At 51.1% G+C, this 15,595-nt stretch overlaps 1 protein-coding gene across 4 annotated transcripts in view; it reads right to left on the reverse strand.

Annotated features, from left to right (window-relative positions):
- CAMSAP3 (calmodulin regulated spectrin associated protein family member 3) overlaps positions 1 to 15,595 on the reverse strand; it is a 45,076-nt gene that overhangs the window by 12,289 nt on the left and 17,192 nt on the right. The window contains exons 2-8 of one of the 4 annotated variants that reach the window (XM_083597631.1): positions 12,638 to 12,903; positions 6,072 to 6,206; positions 4,155 to 4,253; positions 3,480 to 3,512; positions 2,412 to 2,459; positions 542 to 680; positions 250 to 389 (exon numbers count right to left, since the gene is read on the reverse strand). In XM_083597631.1, coding sequence (XP_083453757.1) covers positions 250 to 389; positions 542 to 680; positions 2,412 to 2,459; positions 3,480 to 3,512; positions 4,155 to 4,253; positions 6,072 to 6,206; positions 12,638 to 12,903 — 860 coding nt within the window. The remainder of the gene's footprint in view (positions 1 to 249; positions 390 to 541; positions 681 to 2,411; positions 2,460 to 3,479; positions 3,513 to 4,154; positions 4,254 to 6,071; positions 6,207 to 12,637; positions 12,904 to 15,595) is intronic. The other 3 variants (XM_083597632.1, XM_083597633.1, XM_083597634.1) reach the window with 3 other exon arrangements.

The raw sequence follows: 15,595 nt of genomic DNA on the forward strand, positions 1-15,595 counted from the left end.
AGACTCATTAGGGCCAAGGCAGGCTGGACGCTCAGACCAAACACTAATCCCCACTTGCTCCACATGAGCAGCCACACGGGGCACGGAGCAAGGCTTCCTTCTGCCATGCCAGGGCTCCTTCCAAGCAGCTCCTCGGCCCTGAAGCTCTGAGGGCTTCCCTTACTGCAGCCAGGGCAGCCATGTTTTTATCTCTAGAGGTACAGAGGGGCTGGAGGACTGCCCCACCTCCTGCCCAGTCCCAGCACTCACCCTCAGCATAGGCGGCATGTACAGCAGGTCCTCCAAGGAGAGGAAGCAGGAGCCACCCAAATAGTCCGCAGAGAAGCCCTGGATCAGCTGCAGGTTGTACAGGCTGTCTGCCACCGACATGGTCTCCTTCAGGCACACGTCTACAGGGCAAGGGAAGCACACAATAGCCATCAGCGTGCGGGGTGCATTCGTGTGCACACACACGTGCGAGTGGAAGCAATGCACACACAGCGGCTGCAAGCTCCGAGCAGCTGCCCCATCCCTCCACCCAGGACCCAGAGCACCGACTTACCCTCGAGGCGCACAATCTGGGGGCAGTAGTAGTGGATGGTGGCAGCAATGGCGCCCCCGCTGGCCAGGTCCTTCATGCCAGTGATGGCAGGGAAGCAGGGAGTCTGCTTGGGCAGCGCCTTGTCCTTCCGATAGCGGATCTGTGCAGGGCAGAAACGCAGGAGGAAGTCAACACAGAGACGGAAGGAGCTGGTCCCCACACAAGGGACACTTGAAAAAGCCTAAAGAATGCACCCCCGCCTCCTCTCGGTCCAGGGCCTCACACTCTAAGCTCCTCCATCCCACCCTCAGCTTCACCACCATGCAGAAGCCCTCATGAAATTCTTCCTGGGAATACCCAGGGGGTGAAGAACCAACCAAGATTAACACCCTCTTTCCCACCCCAAGAATATGTGTGCACAAAATATGACACCTCCCCCACCCTGCCCCAATACCAAGAGCAAAGTGCATGCTGGGAGGGAGGCAAAGGATATAAAGCGGGGGGGGGGGGGGGGCGCAAGCGAGTCCCTCGAAGGCACAAGTCCCTCTGTGTCAGCCAAGGAGGAGAAAAGCAGGAGGGAAGTGAGGAGGAAGCAGCCAGCATAGGAGGAGAAAAGGAGACACTCTCCCTTCTGTAGCAGCTCTGAGTGACCCCCAAGACCAGCTGCCAGCTCCCCTCACTCTCCCCACCACACAAATGTTCCAAGGGGAGGTTCTGGCCTAGTGCTAGGTCCAGTGGGCTGCAGCGCCACAATGGCTGTGAGGGGATGCTAAATGGGGGGGTTGGGGGTCTGCCCTGGGTAGGAGAGAAGACAGAGGAGCCAGCAAGTCAGTCCTGCAAAATAACTGCATTTCCCACTCCAAGGAAACATGCTTGTCCTCACCCCAGGACACAGCAGACAAGACAACAAAAGGCAGCCCCCACACCAGAGACACACACAGAGCAGGGCAGGCCGTGCGCAGACATTGCACAGGGCAAAGGGAGGGGGAGGGGGTGCACAGACAGACAAACAGGCACAGACACCCAGCAGGCCAGCAAAAAATAAAAAAGGGTGGGGAGAAAAAAAAGAGAGAGGCAAATGGGGCACCTCCATTCCTGCTGCAATGAGCTGGAGGGAGGCTTCAGAGGGAAAGGGCCATGTCCCTGGGGGTGGGAAAGAGTTGGCCGTAGACAGCAAGCTCTGGAGACCAGCTTGACAGATGCTCTACCCCTTCCTCCACCACTGCTGAAGCCAGGAATTAATGGAGCAAGCCTTCCCCCCCACTCACCACCTGCCAGCCCAGGAGAGACCCCAAAGGAACCAAGGGAGGAGGTGGTCACCTGGCCCCAGAGGCCAAAACAGGTCAACTCTCGACACAGCAGGAGTTTTGGTGGGCAGTGGTGGTAATGAGAGGGTTTGTGCTGATGGCTGCACCCACATCTTTCCTTTCCTGACACCTTACAGCTCTAGAGAGAAAAGTCGGTAGATGCCCCCACACTAAACGTCCTAAAATAGAACAAAAACCAGAGTGTCTAACAAAAACAAGAAATGCAACCCCGGATTTCTGCAGGCTCTGGAAAGGCGAGGGGCTGATTGTGTTTGGAGGGTGAGCAATGAGATGAGGCGAACTCCCAAGAACTGAGGGCAAATGGCAGGTCTCTTGTGGGCATTGGAGGCGGCTGTTGGTTGCTCTGAACGTGGAGGGAGGAGGACCCTGGAAAATGTCCACAGCGGAGAGGGAAGCTCGCCTCTCCAAGCCCCAGGCAAGTTGGCAGCTTGTGGGGCAGGGGAGAAAGGCGGCCCAGGCCCATTGCAGCAGGAACGGCCCGAAGTCCTACAAAACAGCAACCCAGGTGGATGGCAAGGTGGTGCAGGCGGGCGGTGGGAGGCACGCGCCGACGGATACATTACCACAGGAGGCTTATTCCCCGACTCCTTCAAACAAAAAGCGATGGCATGCTGGATGCAATAGCAAAGAAAAGAGAGAGCCTGATCAATGCACCCGCAAGGAGGGAGGAGAGAGGAGGAAAGGGCTGCTGCTGCTGCCTTGCAAGGCTGGGGAACAGGGTAGGGGTAGGGGGTTGCAGGGAAGGCCTAGCCAAGGCCTAGCTTTCTGCCTGGGGTGATTAAAGCCTCCCCAGCATGCACCTGGGGCTCCCGAGAGAGCCCTCTCTCCCTTCCGGAGCACCCCACACTCCTGAACACTAAACGCAATGTAGCATCCAGGCCTAAGTTCGGACTAGTCCGCACTCTGGGCTGCACTGAGTACAGCTGGGCAGCAAGCAAATGGCGGGTTGAGGGGGAGGGGGACAGAAGGCAACACAGAAGGGGGGAATACAGGAATGTCGTGTAACTAGCATGCTGTTCCTACTTGGCAGCTCCAGGCATGAGCTGCCCTGCTCTGGCTGTCTCTTAACCCCTCTGCACAAATGAAAACCGGGGCTTCTCGGTTGATCTCTGAGGCAGTCCCTCTTGCCTGTCCGTTAGACCCCAGGGCACCTGTAACCCCAAGGAGGTTGAGTTATTCAGGGCAGGAAGAAGAGATCCGTTAAGCACCCACCGCCACCGCCAGAACCCAACCCTCATGTGCCCCAACACGCGGAGCTAAGAGAGAGCAAAGCAGGAGCGGGTTGCGGAGGGAAGGGAGATGAGAACAAAGGATGCTGGGATATACCAGCATCCCAGCAGCTGGTGTCTCATGTGGGAACACGCCTTCTCCTCCTCCTCCTCCTCCTCCCGGGACAGGGTCCCCTCTGCCCTCAAAGTCTCCCCAAAGTTCAGGCAGGTGCCCATCCCACAGGGAGCAGGGCAATGTCGTCCCCTCAGCCTTTCCCTCACTGAAACACACACACACACACACACTCAGGTATCTCTGCTCCAAGGTCCTAAATCCCCAGCATCCTTTGCTCTGGGTCCCCCTGGCATGCAGCGCAGGAGCCAAAAGCAGCAGGGAGATAATAAGTAAAGCCACCCACTTACAGGAACCAGTTTCCAGTACCACCTTGTGGGACACTGAAGCAGAGGAAAAGATGCAGAAAAAGACAGCTCTGTCACATAACACACCGTGACGGTATTGCACTCGCAGCACAGGAAGCCGGAGGGGCAGCTTGGGCTGGGATGAGGCCTTGTCGTTGGGCCCATCGGGAACATGAACGGGACAGCTTCTCAGGCAGGCAACCCGCCTCCGCCCCCTCAATATGGTCTGACCGCTCTGGCCAACAGAGCCAGTGAGCCAGCCCCACAGAATGGATTTGGGGGAGAAGTCAAGGATCTCTGGTTGCCCACAAAGCAAGGACAAAGCAGACAAAGGCCACCTCACAGGAGGAGGGCGAAGCAGCAGATTTACAAGGGGGGGAGGCAGGGAATCCTTGGGGTGCAGGGAGTTCCCAAACATGAGCTAGAGTTGGGGGGCAGGGAGTCAGTCAGAAGGGAGGAAGCAAATTCTATCTTCGAAGGAAAGAGCGGGAGGGAAAGGGTGTGGCTCGTACACAGAACAAAGCCGGCATGGATAAAGCCACCCTTCCGTCGCCACGCTTTAGCAACTGGGGCAGGGCCCACAAATGGCCTCCCTCCCTCCCACTCCAGCTCCACCACAAGTCCAGACTCCCTCCCTGCTCCATTCAGAAGGAAGCTGCACGAGGCAAGCAAACGCACCTTGGGACCGCTGTTGGAGGCCTGGGTCTGGCCGTCTGTTCCTGGAGCAGCCCGCTGAGTGCATTCCTGCTCGCTGCTTTGCTGTATCTTGTGGATGATCTGGAGGAAGGAAGCAAGGAGCATGCTGTTGTTTTTTGTTTTGCTTTTTATAAATACAGTCGTACCTTGGAAGTCTAACAGAATCCATTCCAGAAGTCCGTTCAACTTCCAAAACATTCAAAAACCAAAGCGTGGCTTCTGATTGTCTTCCTGCAGCCAGTCAGAAGCCCCGTTGGATGTTCAGCTTCCAAAAATAGTTTGCAAACCGGAACAGGCATTTCTGGGTTTGCGGCATTCGGGAACTACAATACTTTTCTTTCTATTAGACGCCCCCATGTATAAGACCCCCCTATTTGGGGGGACTCAATTTTAAGAAAATGAGGGGAGATGGCTCAAAGTTGTTGAGCCTCTCCCCCCACGCAGCTGTGGGCAAGAAACACTCCCTAGATCATTTCCCACACACAGGTAGGAAGTGTTTCCCTCGCACAGCAGCATAGAGGGAAGGTGTGCTCCAGCCAGTCAGCCGGTTGGCCAAAGGGCACCTTCCCCTGATGCCGCTGTGTGTGCGGGAAATGATCCAGGGAGTACTTCCCATGCGCAGCAGCATCGGGGGAAGCTGCGTGTCGCCAGCCAGTGCCCCCAGATCGCTCCCTGTAGGCAGCAGCATCAGGAGAAGCTGCATGCCGCCACACAGCACTTCCAGATCGCGGCACTTCCAGCGGCATCTCCCCCCATGCCACTATCCATGTATTGGACGACCCCAGTTTTTTGACATGATTTTTGTGTCAAAAAACCTCATCCAATACATGGGAAAATACGGTAAGCTGTTCCAAAACCAAGGTATGACTTTATTTTTACTGATTTTTTTTTTCAGTACAGGATACAATAAAAGTCAAACTAATTTAAAGAAAAAAGCGTGTTGAGAAGACACACACCTTACCAATCCCTGCACATCCCACCCACAGACCACTTTAAGGTGCTGGAGGTCCCTCCTCTCCTACTCTCCTCTCCTTCGCAAACAGGTCATGTTATATGTGTCTCCAAAAACATGACTGCCTTCCTGAGTCCAGGCCAAAAAGAGATAAATGACTTGTGGCACCTTATTAAAGATGACAAATGTGTTACGGGGATAAACTTTCATGGATTAGAGATCCCTTTATCAGATGCATGAAGTTAATCCCCCACTGGCATGTGGGTGTAAAAAAACTTTTGTTGGAGAGGAAAGGGCAATGAAATGCAACTCCACTTGAGCTTAAATGTATGCAAAGTAAGCCCAGCGCCCCTTCACAACAGAAGCAAATTAGTGATAGACTGAAACAGGCCGGAACAGAATCAAGGAACTGCCCCTTTTATTTAATATTTTATCCGAAGTTTCTATTAGGTCATATTCAAAACCAATGAAAAAACTATGTTTATTAACCTGCCCCTATCCTTTGGGCTCCAGGTGAGATTTTACAGCAATTTTTAGTAGGATAAATCTATGTCCCCAAAGGGCTCACAAATGTAAGTAATCCATCCAAACCATTTTACTCCAACCTCACATTTTCCATGTCAGAGGTTGGATAGTGCAGCTGGGCATGGACTAGTGCAGATGTGGAGAACCTCTGGCCCTCCAGATATTGCTAAACTACAACCATGACTGGCCACTGGCTATCCTTGCAGGGGCTGATGGGAGTTGTATTTCATTGACCTCTAGAGGAGTAAAGGTTCCTGGAGTAGAGAATCAAACAAACTTGCTGTGTGAATAAAGTGAGACGTTAACTCCCTCTATGCCCACCTAAGTAATCTGGAGGAAGCACAAATATCAAGAATAGCTGATTGATTGATTGATTGATTGATTGATTGATTGATTGATTGATTGGTAAATAAATAAGGTACCATGTCTATCCAGTGCAGAAGTTTCTGGTCCCAGGAGATGGCTGCCAGATCAGTGCCTGGCGTAACACTCAGTGAGCTGGTGGCTTCCAACGCAAACGCTGTCATCAGTGAGTCAATCAATGCCAGGTGCGCACCCTGTACGTGTGGCAAGGAAGAGAGAGACAAGTTAGGCAACCTGTGTTCAGCCATCCCCACAAATGGAGCCAGGCACATAGTTGGGGCCACCCCTAGGTGTGAGATTACACAGGAAAAGGGAGAACTATCTTCCCATTGATGCTGGGACAGGTGCAAGCAAGCGCCATAATTCCTCACGATGAATTGCCAAGTTCAGTTTACTTTTCTCCCTGCTTCCTAAAGTTCAGAGACACAGATCAACTATGTTCTGCTCTCCTGTCACAGGGCAACAGGCTAGCCCTCCATGGTATAAGCTGCTTTCTCCAGTGTAATAAAGCACATAGAGTGTCGGGGGCATGCTAGAAGGACAGCGTCTTGGCTGGGGTGAATAAGCAGGAATGACTGAATGGAGTTACCACCAGATGCAGGCTGGCAGCACATAGATGTGTTTACTCTGGAAGTGCATACTCGATTCTGACCAAACTAAGCTTCCTGATGTATATTTTGCTCTAGGGGGCTTAGTTTGGTCAGAATCTAGTATACACTTTCAGAGTTAATGCTAAATACATTACTTCTGGTAAATGAGCCACCATAGTTGCTAGAGGGCTGTGCAAATTTGTGTCCTGGGCTTTTTAGCCTCCTCTACCCATGTACTATCTGAAGCCAAAAGGGTGCATTGGTTGCCAGATGTGAAATATATTGGCATTATTTTCAGCTCTCCCACCCCACTACAAGGACTGGAGTCTTGGGCCAGATCATGGTAACACGAGAATCCCCCTTGCTGTGCCTGACTGAGCAAGCTCAGTCCCAGTCTTACACCACAGGAGAGCAGATTAGTTGCCTTAAGCTTTTAATGCTGTTAAGGAGAACCTGGATGAGAGAAGCCTGGGGGCAAAGGGAACATGTGCTAGGTGCAGATATTGGGCTTTATTACCAGCATCGTCATCATGCATGCAGTCTGCTTGCCCCCATGTTTCCCTCCAAATTCTGCATGCAAGATCTCTCAGTGCCCCAAGCCCAGGAACTATGGGTCCAGGAGCAACAGCCTCTTCTGCTTCTGGGCAGGTCTAATAGGATAGGCTACAAGCCAATTATCTCTGCGAAGACCCTAGCAACAATGCCAGCTGCCTTCTGATATTCTAAAGTGGCAGGGGGAGATGGAAGACAGCATCTTTCTTGATAGGACCCATTTGCAGTCCACAGTGGACTTGCAGTGGTTGACAAAGGTCACAGTTGTGATGTACAGACATGGGGAGAGAAGCAGCAGATAGAACATTAGACTGGAAGACCCAAAATTGTCTGTGGTCTCTCCAAGCAAAGCTGAAATCCTTCTAGCCAAGAGGTTTAAGCAGGTGGGATAAACTTGAGCCACTTCCTATGGAAATATGAAGGAAGGTCCCAGGCCCTGAATAATGGTACTTTTGTCTGTTAAGCTCCTGAACAGAAAATGTGACAGGGAACTCTCCCTCCTACAACCTCACCCCCATGGCAGAAGCAGCACTAGAAGATTTTCTGCCAGCAGTGATCTGCTAACAAGAAATGGAAAAAAGTGAAGTCTCTGCTGAGTCAAGGGGGGAGGGGAATATCCAACACAGCATAAAGTGAATGTTCCATCAGCACGGGGATTTTTGCTTGTGCAACGGAATGTTCTTCCCCTCTCCTCCCCCTGCAAAGCTGTTCCAGGGGTTTCTCCAACCCTCTGGAGTAGATTTAGGGAGGGTGCATGGCACATGCAAGGCAAAGGTGGTAGTGGTAGAATCTCAGTTGCCCAAGTGGAAATCCTTGTGCCAACAGAACAACTGAATACTGCTCAAGGCTTGCTTCACAATGATATGAGGATGGACAGTTTATACAATCAGCTAAATTCAAGTGATGAAGGTTTCTCTGGACTGTACCCTCTTCAGGCTGCACGGAAGGAATTGCAAGTCTGAAAATAAAATGTTGAACTAATGAAACTAGACCAAAGGTAGCCAATGTGTGGCCTTCCAGAGATGTTGCTGGACTACAACTCCCATTATCCCTGACCACTGGCCATCCTAGTTGGGTCTGATGGGAATTGGGGACCAACATCACTTGGAGGGCTAAAGTTTCTCTGCTCCTGGACTAAACTGAACTCTTCTCCCTGACATGCTCATTCTCTACATGCAGGTATGGGATCAGCACTCAAAAAGGGACAAACTTTGCTACTCAGTTCTGGCCAAACTGGTGCACCCTGCACAAAGTTTTTACTGAAACCCCTGCCTGAACAAGTTCTGGAAAGTCGGCCCCAAACTGTAAAATGCAATGAAAACTCCCACCCATCTTTAATGCAGATCCTAGGACCCAAGTTTTGTCATGGCTATCGTCAAATAAAACTTACTGCTACCATGGCAAACGTTTTAAGAATGGGCTATGTAGTCACACAAACACCGCATGTCTGTTTGGTTATTCAAATGACTACAGCTCTAGCCTGATCCAGGAATGGTTTTTTTTTTGTGAGGAGGTGGGTTCAAAGGAAGAAGAGCAGGAGTATCAAAATGTGAGTTCACTGAGTGCCCAACAGCAACTGGGTCCTTGCAAGCAAAAGGCAGCAAGCAGGCCAGATGCAGGCCTCTAGGTGCACCACACCCAGCCCTTCCTGGCAGCCTGATTTTCTGCACCAGCAGAGCGGGAACTGCAGCAGAGGAAAAAGCTGTTGACTCGACAGTGAATCAAGCTTGGGTGTTAATGGGGCCCTCGTACTTGGGAGACAGAGAGAGAATAATGCAGAATAAGGGATGTGCCAAGCCTGAAGGGAGAAGCCTGAGAACAAGCCTCTCATTCCCCTTCAGAGCTGGGGCCACACCTAGCACACCTCAGGACGGGGGACCTCTGGCTAAAAAACCCTGTTCCCCTGGTTTCTTCTTCCCCTCCTTCAAAGACAAGGCCCAAAACAGACACAGCCATGCTCCCTCTAGCTGCTTGGGCCTCAATAAGGCCTTTGTGGGATAAATACACTGAGGCCGTGTCAGACGAGGCCAGGGGAGTCAGATAATAGCCACACTGCTCGGCTCTGGCTCTGATGTCTGCTTTCCAATATCATTGCTGGCAGAAAGCCAACATGGCTGCCACCACCAGCTCCCTCCACAGAGCAACTAATCCGCTGCTTTGCTCTCCCATACTCTTGGAGTTCAGGGTGTGGCGGCAGCCTAGCTGTGTGCTCTCTAAACATCTTGTCCCATGTGGCGCGCAACCTACAGTTTCCTTGGGAGGGGCTCCAAATGCCCGGATCAAAATCAAGAGTCTCCATCATTCTCCTCACCCCCAACCCTGGGCAAGATTAAACCTTCCCTTTCCAATTGCTTCCATGGGCACCATTTCCCGAGCACACAGCTGGGAGCAAGGGAGATAGAGGACACCCCTCCCTCCAGCTAGCTGGCACTCTCGCTTCTCCTCCCAGCCTTGACAGAATCACCAGAGCAAAATTAATAGCAATCAGAGATACCCGCTCAGCGCGGAGCAATCCCGCCGGGCACCTGCCAGCAGAGCCGCACCAGCAGCGGGGATTCCCCCTCCCTGCTCCCCCTCCCATTACACAAGCACCAGGCGGAAGAATGATAATTGCTGGGCCCAGGGAGCAGAAAGCAGAAATCCCCAAGCCCCCTTTCTGGGCTTTAACAATTTGTACATCCTTCCTAGTGCTTGCTTTGTGTTGCTTCCCCCATATTCCAGGTCTTCCTCTGCTCCACCGCAAAAGCAAACTCCCCCCACCCCCAAAAAATATTTTTTATTTGCTTTTCTGTTTTCGCCATCAACACATACATACTCTGTTACATTCATGCACAATAGAAAAGAAAAACATGTACTAATAATAGTGTCATACACACACACACACACACACACTCTCTCTCTCTCTCTCTCTCTCTCTCTCCTCCAAGCTGTTTAAATCCTATATATATTTACTTTTACTTCCCTTCCACTCTTTCCTTGGTATCCTAGCCTTTTAACTGAGTTTTCTTTCTTTTTTTTCTTTCTTTTGCTACCTCCTTTGTTGCCAGTGTATCCATTTGGAATTCTCATATCAACACCTCAACAATTTTCATTTTTAAAAACCCTCATACACAGTAGGGTGGGCTTCGGTGTGAGGGACAGACAGACTCCAACCTCAGCCTCCTTCTGAACCCCCCTCTCTCTTCTCACACACTTCTTGCCTTTCACACCTAAATAAGTGTACGGTTCCCACCCTTCACGGCTCTCTTTTTCCCATCTGTTTTCTTGCAGAGGGGAGAGGGAGACACCCGCAGTGTTTCCCAACCACATCCCCTCCTCACAACAGCCCTTCCTGAAAATAGATAAACTGGAAAGGGAGATAGGATGTGGAGTTGTCAGCTATTGCAGATAAGTTTCCCCAAGTTCACTTACTATTGCTCAACCTCACACTCACTCCGAGCCGGCTAGTTATAGGTGCTTCTAAAAGGGGACACACAAAGCCAGGCCCCTGTTTCGCCCCTGCAACAGTAAACCAGAACAAAAAGAAAGAAAAAGAAAGCACCCTTCATTCTAGGATGTTATCCTGTTCTCTCTCCTTCTTAGGATTTGCTATACTACAAACAACTAAGGTCCAACCCAAGTTAAAGGAAACCTGAATTCCCATGTGCTTGTGTACAAGTGAAAAAGGACTAGCTGCTTGTACAGAGGACCTTCCTTCCCACACGTGTACAGATGTTTGTGCATGCCAGGCCTTAGACCAACAGTACATAACTTCCTTTGCCAGCAGAGGGTCCCTGGTTCAATCCTTGGGAATCTCCAGGGAAGGAAGAACCTTTGGAGTGCTGCTACCAGTCAGTGTAAACAACACTCAGCTGGAGGGACCAGCGGCCTCATCTGGCATGAGGCAGATGTTCCTAATGCTGGCCATCTAACCCTTAGTGCGCTGTGGCCCACCTTTTCTCCTTGATAATATCAGCACTTTAAAAACCAACGGGGCTTCGAAGGGAGCAACAGGAGGCTTCAGCTTCCCAAGAGGGAGAGTCAAAAGACCTTGGGGGGGGGTAAGAAAGAAACTTCTTCTGTGTTTAGCCACACCTCAGCCCTCCCCACCCACAGAGAGATGAGGGAAGGGGTTCCCACGGGGTGGCTGGGATCTAAGCTTGTAAAGGCTCCACCCTGAAGCTGTGGCGCCACAGAAGACGCTCCTTGTATTAACTGAGGCAGGCAAGGAGGGAGGGAGGAGGGAAGGAGTTTTGGGGATTTGTCTGTCACCCTCAGGGCCTCTACCATGCCACTGCACAGGACAGGACAGCGCTGGGGAGAGCAGCATTTACACAAGGCCGTCAAAAGGAGCAGCGAGCTTCCTCCCCACAATTCAGAGCCTGCCTTTGGGCCAGTGGCAGGGGGATCCTTTCACAGAAAATCTTTTTCTCCGCCCCCCTCCCCCAAACCATCAGTTACATTAAACATATGCCCAGAACAGCCAGTGCTCTTCCTCTGCACAGCAGCGCCCAGCCACTAATGCTGCCTTCGCCATCCTGGTGCCTTCCAGATGCTGTGGACCACAACTCCCACCAGGCCCAGCCAGCACAGTCGCTGATGGGGAATGGTGGTCCCAAACATCTGGAAAGCACCAGAGCTAGTGAAGCCTGTGCTACTGTCATCGTGATCACCAGATCACAGAGCTCCAGGCATATATCTAGGCGATGACTGCACCCATTTGAGCCAACCACATTTCAAAACTACTAAATTCATGCTTCACATTGTGGTTAACTAATATAGACTAATTTTTAATGCTTATGTGGGAGTTACATTCCGGGGATCATGCCTAAAGCTAAAATCGTGTATCGTAAAAGCACCTTGGGTACAATGGTGGGTGGGATTGCCAAAGCCTTTTTTCCTGGACGTCTGCTCCCTTTTCACCTCTTTTTTATTTTTTGACAAGTGCATAAAGCTGAATGCACACAAGTTTAATGTGTGCAAGTTGTGGATATCCTGGATAGCCTACCACAAGCGCGGCCTCTCCCACCACACTGTTGCAGTACAGAGGGGAAATCGAACGTGATGAACTTAGCTCTGCTCCTGAATCCTCAAAGAGCAGGTCTTCCAACTCACATCAGCACAGCCTGCAGTTGTCCACATCTTGCCGGACTCCCAGCTCCCATCACCCCTGACTGCTGGACATGCTAGCAGGGGCTGATGTGAGATGGAGACCAACAACAACTGAAGAACCACAAGTTAGCCACCCCTGCATCACAGCACCCCACTGAAATTTAGAAGGAACAATCCTACCACATTCATTCTGGAAAGGCACTAACTGAGCTCCCCACCTCTGCTCCTGGTTTCAGCTGAGAGTTGGAGGGCAATTAATTTCTTTCCACTCTCCAGCAACCAACACCAACACCCACTGCAGTTTAAATAAACAGTACACTCCCCCCCTCCTTCTGCAAGAGCACCAAGTCAAAATGTTTACCCCTGGGAAGATGCCAAGCTTGTGGACTTACCAGTCTGATTGGTTTGTGGTGCAGATCTGTCTCCTTGATGGGCTTGTCTTGGAAGGTGGGCACCAAGCCACGATGGGCCAGAAGCTGGAGCAAGGCAGCATTGTCCTTGGGGGAAGGGGCGCCATCAGCGCCTGATGGCAGGGCCCGGCGCCAAGCACGGCAGTAGATGTCAGACGAATGCAACAGGCGGATGAGAGGAGGCTTCATGTGCTCCTGTTCATACTGGTCTGTATAGAAGGGTTCGCGTAGCTCAGCAGGGATGTGCTCTGTACACAGAGAGAGAGAAACAGTCACATTATTCCTTGCGCTCAGCAAGCCTCTCTAAAATATCCCATCTGCCTCACCGTATCTTTTGCACACCAACCGCCAGAGCCTCCTGATCTTCAGTACCCCTATTAGTTTTCTGTCACCACTATCTGCCCCAAGTCAGTGAGCTGCAGTGGCTAAGAGAGTGGATTTTGGTGCAATAAATTCAAGTATAAATCCTCAATCCACCCCGAAGCTCAGACACCAGATCTGCGTCTCCCCACCAATCTGGTGCTCTCCAAAAGTTGTTGGACTACAACTCCCATCAATCACAGCCAGTATGGTCAATGGACAGTAATTATGGGAATTGCAATTCTGGAGGACATCTAAAGGGCACCAGGTTAGGGAAGCCTTGACTATTTTATCCCACAGGAACTGTTGTGAGAAAAAGATATCCTATGCACGTTGTCCTTTGTCTTCCCGTAATAAAGAATGGGGTCGAAATGCAATGAAAAATTATACCAAGAGAAGAGGTGCTGCAGATATAATGACGTTGTCCCCCTCCAGGGCCTTTTGCTGTCTCTCTCCCCTGTCCCCACAGGCCTGTCTCCAGTGTTAAAGGGGGGAAATAGTTCCACAGATGGAGGTGGGCTCAAGCCCAGGCACACAACAGGCAGGGGATCCTGAAAAGCCTTCCAAATGTCAAGGCCAGCAGGTGATTCTTAATGATATAGGTTGTCTCTTTTACTCCTCTCAGTCTGGGTGTGGGGGGAATCAGACAAGTTAGAGGCACATACAGTGGATCAAGGCTGCATCAGGGTGAATCCCACCATTCATGACCAGGGCCAGAAGTAGCACCCAGCATCCTCAAAGCAGACAGGAGTCAGCAAACTTTTCAGCAGGGGGCCAGTCCACTGTCCCTCAGATCTTGTGGGGGACCAGACTATATTTTGGAGGGGGGGGGGGAATGAACGAATTCCTATGCCCCACAAATAACCCAGAGATGCATTTTAAATAAAAGGCCACATTCTACTCATGTAAAAACACACTGATTCCAGGACTGTCCACAGGCCAGATTTAGAAGGCAATTGGGCCGGATCCAGGCCCCCAGGCCTTAGTTTGCTTACCCATGCTCAAGCAGCTACCAGGCCCAAAGCATCATACCAGGGCCCACCAACATTGCTGTTTGGCCCTCCCACTTACCCAGTCCCTTGGTCACAGATTTATGACAGTACAACCCAGCAGCTAGGAATCTAGGGCAGAAAAGCCTCTGGCTGATCATGGCAAATGAGGGGTAAGTGAGGGCTGGCTGCAGTGCCTGGCATGTTCCTGGTCCCTTGCGTAAAGGACTTACAGTGGAAAGGAAGCTGCCCCTCATTTTGATTTACTCACAGCACATGAGAGTGCCCCAAGTACTCACAGCACATGAGAGTGCCCCAAGAAGTGGGAAGGGGGGACCTGTGGCCTACAAACATTGCTGGGCTCCCAAAGTCCACCAGCCCCAGCCAGCATATCCATAGGTCAAGGATGCAGTCCAGCAATGTCTGGGGGTGGGCACAGCTTCCCCAAACTTGCCTTGGCATACCTGGAGGGTAGGCTGGTTAAAGGTTGTTGCACCCTCGTTCCCTTCCTATGGCCAGGTGGACATGCCGATTTCAGGAAGTTGAAGGTTTCCCTGCATGGCCTCTTCCAGCCCTACTCAATGGTTTGGGGAAAACTTACACCAACGATGTCACCTCCCCAAATGTGGAAAGCCAAAACATACTGCACAGATTCGTTGCCTGTTAATATACTTTCCCTAATTTATTCCTGGCCTGTCTATAAAGAACAATAGCTTCTGAAAAATAAAATAAAGTCCCAGGAACTTGGACAAGTCCCCTCTTCCCAAAGTCTTTTCCTTAGTGCTGTCAAGAGCTTAGAGCAGAAACAAACATTCCTGATGGCCAAGGCTGGCCATGATGGCATCACAAGTCACCATCTTAGATCACACACAAGCAAACTGCAAGTCGTATGCAGCCCACTGTGTGTTCCCAAGCTACCCATTCCCAATGCCAATTGAATTTTGCTGAATTTTACTACTGGGGGAAGTATGTAAACTGTGCTACTCACAGCACAGTACATAGCTGCTCATTCTGAGGTGGTAGTTGATTATTCTCCTCTGAGCTGGGAAAGAAAGCAAGTATCATACTTGCTAGCCACCACAATTGCTGCTTTCAAAGGATGTGTGCACATATCTCTGTGGTGATATGTGCATGTATGTAAGCACCCACCAACGCTGCATGTAGCCTCTGGGGGTAAAAAGACTGTCCATCCCTGGAATGCATATGAGGCAACTAGGGAAAGACTAATCCCTCCTTGCCCTCACCTTACAAGTCTCCTGGCATCATAAAACATGCACACACTGGAACAGCAGCCTCAGATGGATGCGATTTGGCAACACCTGTGATTTTGAGACAAGGGGTTTCCCCCTTCATGCTCTTTCATCTCCACAGCAGAAGCACTGCCTCTTTTGAGCACCTTTCCCCTAGCATGGGAAGAGGAAAAAGGCAGAAGCAAGGAACAGCATGGCTAGGAGCCAGATTCCCTTGAATGCTAGGTGAGTGCTCCCAATCTCAGATAAAACCTTACAGGACAGAAGGCAGAGATGGAGCCTCACAGGGCAGCCTTGGCTGTGCATCCGCTGGGGACTTGCACGCAAACCACACACCCCAA

Source organism: Podarcis filfolensis (assembly GCF_964270895.1).
Source record: "Podarcis filfolensis genome assembly, chromosome: 2".
NCBI classification, from domain to species: domain Eukaryota; kingdom Metazoa; phylum Chordata; class Lepidosauria; order Squamata; family Lacertidae; genus Podarcis; species Podarcis filfolensis.